The sequence below is a fragment of the Austrofundulus limnaeus genome, unplaced genomic scaffold, assembly GCF_001266775.1.
Source record: "Austrofundulus limnaeus strain Quisiro unplaced genomic scaffold, Austrofundulus_limnaeus-1.0 Scaffold121, whole genome shotgun sequence".
Lineage (NCBI taxonomy): Eukaryota > Metazoa > Chordata > Actinopteri > Cyprinodontiformes > Rivulidae > Austrofundulus > Austrofundulus limnaeus.
Window position 1 is genome coordinate 31,828 of NW_013952523.1, and position 8,560 is coordinate 40,387.

At 40.0% G+C, this 8,560-nt stretch overlaps 1 protein-coding gene across 1 annotated transcript in view; it reads left to right on the top strand.

Annotated features, from left to right (window-relative positions):
• Nucleotides 1-179: 179 nt before the first annotated feature.
• LOC106522114 (TRPM8 channel-associated factor homolog) overlaps nt 180-8,560 on the top strand; it is a gene marked incomplete in the record, with an annotated part of 15,157 nt that continues 6,776 nt past the window's right edge. Inside the window, 7 exon segments of the mRNA XM_014014975.1 lie at nt 180-1,264; nt 1,408-2,169; nt 4,570-4,786; nt 5,458-5,749; nt 7,343-7,644; nt 7,786-7,960; nt 8,122-8,216. Of these exon segments, the coding sequence (XP_013870429.1) occupies nt 1,523-2,169; nt 4,570-4,786; nt 5,458-5,749; nt 7,343-7,644; nt 7,786-7,960; nt 8,122-8,216 (1,728 nt within the window).

The following is an 8,560-nucleotide window of genomic DNA, read 5'->3' on the forward strand; positions in this document are numbered from 1 at the left end:
TATCACTCCACCCCTGTTAACAATAGGTGTTAATTAGGTGTCAAGGATAGCCATGTGATGTGAGTATCAGTCACATGGAGGCAGGGCTTAAAAGCCTGAATTTTGCCTGAAACTCTCAGACTGAAGAAGTCTCTTGGAGGAGAGACGAAACGTTTCATTAAAGAAGAACCCGTCCAGAAGACCTGTACAATTTTTTTCCTTTTTGATTTTTTTTTTACCTGGATTACTGAGATGCATCAGGACATTCTCAATCAGTTATTTGTTATCTTTTTACCTGCCCCCACCTGCCCTCGCTATTAGCTGCATGTCCTCTCTGGTTTTACATGTGCAGATAATAAACCACACCCACACTGTACATAGGTAGGTCCGGTTGTTCAGCGGGTGATGAGGAAGGTAAGCAAGCTTTAGTTTTATGAGGAAGTGTTTGTTGTGCCGTCCCTGCCTGTTTGTACATGTGTTCGGGTCAGGTGAGGTCAGCTGAGACTTGAACACCTAAAAACTCAAAGCTTTCTGGTCTTCAGACTTATTCTCCATGCATGCAGAGTTCTATGCCATGTGATGTTGATGGGTTCTTCGATATTTGCGTACCTGAAGTTCACGTCATTGTGAAAACATCACTGTGTCAGGAGCAGACCCTCATCCTCTCTGTAAGCTGTCTATTACCTGAAATCAGTCCCACAATGATGGTTATCAGAAAATTTGACAACAACATTGGGAGGGTGAAATTGTGTAGCAGTCATGGATGAAGAGGGAGTAGAAGGTGGGGCTCAGGAAGAGGATAGATACATAATGTCTGACATCTTATTGGGGTCTTGTTCTCAGGAAGTCTAATTCTCATGTTGCTCAATTTCTGCACCAGTTTAATTATCAAAAGGTGACTTGAAAAGTTCTTCCATTTCGCTCCTAATCATTAATTTCTTGAAAAAACAACCAAAGACATTTATACTGCATTTATTTTATCACCTGAATATGGTGTCATATTGTTACCACCCACAAATATTACAGTGTGGATCACACATGATAAGCAGGATTTTCCTGTGCTTCAGGATGTTACAAACTAAACATGTTGACATGCTTGTGTTCTTTTTTACGTACAGCCAGTCACTGGATTGTCTTCTCTAAAATGTTTCTATTTTTGTATATGTTTCTCAGTCACTCCCTCCCTGGTTCACATCTACAATCTGCCTTCTGCTCAGGCAGGTAGTGTTTGTTCAAACATCGCATGTCTGGAAAACCCTGCTGGAACAGCGAAGCAAACTTAAAGGTATTGTGCTTTTAGGATTGATTTGTTGCAAAGAAAATGATCTAAGCAGATATTTATCTTCAAAGGAATTGGGAATTGATGTGTTTTTGTTTTTACTTGATTGTCACGAGAGCCATCAATATTAGTCTTTTCTTCCCCGACAGGACCTGACACAGCACTCGTCTATTGAAGATAAACAAATTATTTTGAAAACATTTTTGAAAAGTGTCCTGCTCTCCAGTTTCTTTATAGATATTTCAAGCTCAAATTAATCTCACCATGTCTAACCAGGCAGTCCAAAGAGATCATGAAATTGCCTACATGTCTTTAATGCAAGGTCTAAAACAGCTGGACTTCCGTGGCCCCAGTGTACCCAGCGACCTGGTTCTGATCGGAGACCATTCCTTTCCTTTAGCCATGAACAGCCAAGGCCAGGTTCTGATGGCTGCCTCTCTGTACGGCAGTGGGAGAATTGTTGTCCTCGGTCATGAGTACTACCTGACTTTATTTCCTGCTCTGGTGGAGAACGCCCTGAAGTGGCTGAGAGGAGATGGATCAGACAACCCTTCTGTAGCCGTGCACAGAAACGTCCAGGCCGTGGCCGACAACCTCAGCAGGTCCAGCTTCCAAACAGAAGTGGTGGGATCCTTTAGTAACGACCTGAAAGCTGCTGTGTATGTGACAGATGCATACAGCGTGGGCGCTGACCCGAAGGACCTGGTGGCGTTTCTGAAAGCAGGAGGGGGAGTGCTGATGGCGGGTCAGGCGTGGAGCTGGGCTGCAGATCCCCCAAAGGAGAACACCTTGTTGAATTTTGATGGGAACAAGGTGTCTGGTGTTGCAGGGGTCTACATCTCAGATCATCCTGCTGAGCTAGAAAACCTTCCTGTGTACCCGCAGATTCCATCCTCCTTTATGGCTTTAGTGTAAGTGTACACTTTAGGTTTTTTTGTTTTTATCCAGAAAGTTTCCTCTCTAATTTAGAGAAAGAAAATTATTCTCATATTTTGTGAAGTTTTGCTTTAAAATTGTTTTTTTATAATAACTTAATTTTCACTGAAGTTATGATCCTTAATTTGCTATTTCATTTTATGTACATGTTTTGTCCCAAATTTATCAACCCTCATGAGTATTACATTTTTTTGAAGTAGTATTTGTTGGTAAATGGTAGACTTTTAGATTGAGGAAAAAAATGTGCTAAAAGCTTTGTACTTAGGTCAAATTTTACACATTTTTTCTACACAATAGTTAACATTTCATAGCAGTCGGAACTAATTTGTTTCAATTTTGCACTCATACGTTTACAGTATGCACATATCTATATGAAAATGACCAGGCACACACTTGATGTGTCACTGTAGGCAACAGCTCTATAAGACCCTGCACAGAATCATTAACATTATTAACGTTCTTCCATCCATTATCTTCTGCTGAACAATGGGGACAATCAGGGCACTAATCATCTATTGTTAAGCTGGTGGTACACTTTGCATGTTAACACCAATTTTGATTGTCATCATTAAACTTGTTTGTCCACCAAGTGGATGCACTGCTTATAAGGCTGAGTTTACCTGAAACTCCTCAGATTGAATAGGAGAGGATAGACTAAATGTTTGTTTTTTTATTTTTATTTTTTTCAAAAAGAAGAACAAAAATGTTCTACTTGGTATACTGAGATGCAGCAGGACATATGTTCTGCTTTGTTCTGGAGTAAGGTCGCAGGGGAAGCAGCTTGAGCCAAGTATCCTCGGCTGCGTACAACGGGCTTCCCTGACAGAGTCCAACACCTACCCTGAGGGCATCTGACTTACTGTTAGTTCTTGGAGAGCCTTTTATGGATTCCGAGAAGCTCAGAACACTGAGTTTTTCTAATCTGGTGTCCTTCTTCTGAGGGACGTGAAGGTTGATTAAAAGCTTAGTGTCTCTTTTGGGAGAGTAATGGGCCCACTTATGAGGCCCCCTCTCACATGGGTTTTTACCCATTCCCATTCCCATTTACCAATACCAATACTGTTGGCAATGCAAGCCAGAATCTCGCATCACTTTTGTAGGGACTGAATAGCCCATACCAACGGAACCTCAATCCCAAACTCGCAGAGCACCCCCCCCCCCCTACAGTGAACCTAGAGGAATACGTTCAAATGTCTTCTCCAAGTCCACAAAAATAACATGCAGATTGGCAAATTTCCATGATCACTTGAGGAAGGGTAAAAAGCTGGTGTGTCAACCAAGATAGCCCCATAACACTCAGAACCTTTTGAAAATCAGGGCGGACCTCGTCCACCAATCAACCAATCAACCAACCAATCAATCAATCAATCAATCAATCAATCAACCAACCAACCAACCTAACAACCAACCAATCAATCAATCAATCAATCAATCAATCAATCAATCAATCAATCAATCAATCAATCAATCAATCAATCAAAACTTTATTTATATAGCACTTTACACACCCCAACTTCTGATAGGCTAAAAGAAGTCACTGCAAAACATTTATGATGATTAACTATAACATTTCTGTTTTATAATCAGCCATGAACCATTCTTTTAGTCCAGATAAATGAAAGATTTTCTCAGGAAAAATCCACAATTATATTACTGTGTTCACAGTATAATAAAAACAGTGATTTACATAAAAACACAATGAAAACATTGTAATCAGATTCTCTGTGATTTTTTATACCATTATAAATCTTTAAAGCACGATAAGAGAAAAGAAGTCGTTCCACTTTTCCTGTGACAGTCATTATCATGATTTAACAAATGCATAAACATTCTTAGTTAAATGACAAATGAATCTCAAACAGAAGAGATTGTTCTGTCCATTATCTGATTAAGAAAACTGAGGGGTTCTCTTCCACGGTTAGAATGACCTGTCATATCCTAAATAGAGTTCAGTTTGTAACAGAGTTCCTGTCCTCTCGTCAGGCCTGTCCGAGGCCTGCTTAGAGGCAGAAAATCTTGTTTCTTCACTTGAGGTGACCCCTACACTGGGATGAGTGGAAGTGGAAACAGCTGAGTGATTACAAAGTGCAGACAGGTGTGAAAGAACAATCTAGAGGGAGCTGGAAAACTAAGGACTGAGATGAAAGCGTAGGACACAAGAGGAACACTAGGTGCAGGCAGAGCACAAGACAACAGAAAGCACACACCAGACACAGATCCTCACAGAGTGTCCCTGGGGAGAGGGATCTCTGGATTTCCCTACTACTCCCAGATAAGCGAAAGAAGATGGAGATGATAGAATACACTTTTTCTTAACTCTTCTTTGTGTCATTGTCTATATCACTGTTTTTTCCCTCTTTACTTTTCAACTACAGATTAGGTAAGGATTTTGAGGATGACTTGCAGTTCTTACTCCAGGGGGTATCAGAGTTTACCCTCCCAAATGGACTAACTGCGTCTGAAGTTCTGGTCCATGGTCCACTTGCCTTCCCAATTGGTACAACAGACAATGGACAGGCATTCCTGGCTGGAGCCTACTATGGCCAGGGCCGGGTCATCGTGGTGACACATGAAGGACTTCTGTGGAACGAGGTGAATTTTATTTACTAAAGGGTTAACTTATGATAGTTTTGCAGTTTTTCCACTGTCCAATCTCATGACATCTTGCTCCATTACTTTGTCTACACAGTTTATTTTTTTTATGAGTGTCACCTCTGGGTGGGATAATCATAGCAATTTTGCTTGACAATAGCATTGCTTTCAAAATCTCTATGTTCAGTGCAAGCTTACCATGAGTAAATAATGAAATGAAGTCCCAGAACACTCATTAGGCCACCTTTCCTCTGCTGATTGAAGCCCATAAATCAAGTCCATTTGGTCTATATCCTTCTAAATTCTGTTGTCAGCCAGCAAGCACAGAAACTTCTGGGGGTTTGAGGGAGACACTCTCATGATTGATGTGGCCCTTTGGCCAGTCAATGGCCTGCAGTCTGCTGACATTAAATCTTCAGTGGTTTAGTACCCATTTGACTGAATATGTACTAAAAGTCGAGCTGAAGCAGGTGGGGTCACCCACTGGAAAAACTCTTGAACAAGTCCTTGTAAAAAGTCTGATAAAATAGTGGAAATAACAAGTAATTAATTTCTTCAATTTTAATCTGACAAATTTAAGACAGTACATTTGACACTTGTGACATTAATTTATATTTTGTGTTTATTTTTATTTTTTTGGTTTGTTTTTGTAATAACTGTTTTTAACACAGGAATTGGCTCGATTTTGGACCAGTGCTATTCACTGGCTGGATGAAGGCCGCAGGGGAGTTGTTGGTGTAGCACCCGACAAAGCCCTCGCAATGGTTTCCAAGTCAGGTCTGCAGTGCAAGAAAACAGGCTTCAAAAAGGACCTGAGTGTGTTTGTGTGCACAGCATCCATCAGTGACCATCTGGAAGAAATCCAAAACTTTGTAGCAGAGGGTGGAGGTCTTCTGATGGGTGGACATGCCTGGTACTGGGCACAAATGCACCGTGGAAAAAACCCATTAACTGAGTTTTCAGGTATGATAACAAGAATTCGATAAGAGAAAATAATCATTTTTATCCTCTGTTGATTTCTTTCAAGTTTTCTCACTTGCAAGGAAATGATCATTCTTTCCTTTTTATAGCAATTATTTTTAATGGAGAAAAACAAAATATCAACTATAATGCAGTAAAGGCACACTAAAAAGTTAGAAATGATTTGCTCATCACTGAGGAAACTGTTTTAACTACAACCAAACATGGCTAATTGGTGAAGAAACATTTGTTGGGTTGCTCAATCGTAAGATACTTTTTTCCAGCTAATCACCAGGCTTACACACATTTTAGGAGGGATTTCATCTTTTAGAGAAGAGGTCTACATACTTAGCATGCATGAGTCATTAAAAGGCTGTCGTTTTGGCAAGATAAGTTCATCATTTTTACATTGTCTCTTAGTTATTTTTGTTGCAGAACGAAGTATGTCAGTGTCACCCATCTCATGGGTGGAGATGTTTGATTATATCAATGAGGCCAGTGATGGAGCTGTCTTTTTAAATAGTGTTTTGTAAATGCCTTTCTGCCTAACATTTAAAGATAAGAATCCTGTTTGTCCAGGTTCCACAGTCTGATTCTATTTAGCATGAGCAACATACTTCACTGCAGTGACAAGATACTTAAGAGTTAAAGTAATTGTTGGTTCACATGAGTAGTTATTGCTGGACAACCTAATTTTTAGTCTTCCAGCTTCCTTTGTGGTGGTGCCGGTTAGTTTCAATCACTATAAAAAAAAGGTTTCATACTTACATTTCAAATAGTAGATTTGTATGTTGCAAGGACACCACAGGCTATGTAATACAATGATGAGAAAGTGAACTGGACATTGAAATTACTGTCAAAGAATTACTGTAAAGAGACTTAAAGATGTATATTTAAACTGAAACTATCAATAATGAAAGACAAGAATTTTAACAAAAATAATTTTAATCAAAAATGTTGGTACTGAAGACATCTAGTGGACAAGACAGAGTGTCAGTAAATTTACTTAGCAGAAAAATTAGGGAAATTTGTGTTTGGTAGATTTATTTGTTGTAAGAATGATTGGCAGCACCTGGGGGTACCAGAAGCTCATCACAAGTGTCAATAGCCACAGCAAAATAAGTTTTTTGGCAATGGCAGAGAAGATATGCCAATTTTTTTCATGTGCTGCCACAGGAGGTTCAAGGATGTGTCAAGCATGCATAAATATTCAAAGCAACACTCTGGGCATGTGTTTGATGAGGGAATGACATTATAAAATGAGATAAAGCTCAAGAAAGCCAATTTTGGTAAATTTTAGGTAAAGAAATCAAAGTGCTTCAGACAAGTACAGTAGTTCCAATCAAAAAAATCGGCTGTGACTTTACCAGCTTTTGCCCAACAAATACAGTCATGGTAAAATGTCAGCACAAGTACACCTCGTGGTTTAAACGCTTGTGGAAACACCTTTAGCTATAAAAACTTGAACTTACAATTCTCTGAATTGACATGTTTCTCTTTTAGTCCACTCTTTACACTGATTTTTTCATTGAGATTTAGAGATGCCATTACACAGATCTCCTCATAATTCCACCAATTTGTTACAATGTTGCTCAGGGAACAAAATCCTGAACAAAATGGGTTTGAGCCTGTTGGGGACAACACTTTCCGGAGGTGTATACAAGGCTCCTGTTCCCAGCCAGGCTATGAAAAACACCTACCACTTCCGTCACCTTCTACATCGCTTTGCCAGACATGTAACTGTGGGTGAAGAACTCAGCAAACATGAGGAAGAACATCTCAAGAAGCTGGGTACCGACTGTGCCACCTACTTGAATATGAAAGCTCATAACTGCTGCTCCTACACACAAGTAGTGGCCACACTCACAGATGTCTTAAAGAAGTCAGGTCTGCCACAGGTGAGCACACAGGATGAAATTTACACCTTTTAAAACATGTTTATGGAACAACACAAAACTATAGTGGTTGATGCTTTTTTGAACATGTAAACCAGAGTTTATTATACCTCAACCCTTAATTTCCTCATTTTCATTGCCAAGGTTAGTGACTCCTGTCCCATCAAAAGTCCAAAAGACCACCTTCTTCTCAGTGTGGGGGCAGAGGTTTATAAGGTTTGCCCAGATCCAGATGCCCTTCTGCCCCACCTCATCCAGGATAACCCACTGCTGCCAGTTGTCTACAACCACAAAATCAAGATCAATGTTAACACAGAAGGTTGGGATTTTAAATATGAATGTCACGTGAATTATTAATGAGTTGAAACTCATGTACACTATACGTATCTGAGCTGTTACTTCATTGGTTATATAAAATAATAATAAAAACACATGTTACTACCTTTACAGTGCATATGTGTTTGTGTGTGTGTTTAACAGGTGGAGAGGACTGGGTGAGTACAGGTCTCTATCTCTCTCCTGGTATGAAGACCTACATCTCCATACCTGCAGTGATTGTCAACAAAGGATGGCAGGTACTTTTACAAAAAGTCAGATGATTACTATCTCAGTTATTTACGATTGGATGCATTTGTAGATATGAATTTAGAGCATGTTTTTTGTCTTAATATTAATATTTTTACTGTAATCATCCATCCATCTGCTGCCGCTTATCTGTATTTGAGTTACAGTGGCCACAGGTCTAGGAGAGAAACTCAGATGTCCCTCTCTCCCCAACCACAATTTCCAGCTTGTCCTGGTGGACCTCGAGCTGTACCCAGGCCTGAGAGGATACATAATCCCTTTAGCACAGAGGAGCCCAAAGTGGGGCCCGCGGGCCAAGTTTGGCCCGCCAAGCCATTTGATTTGGCCCACCAAC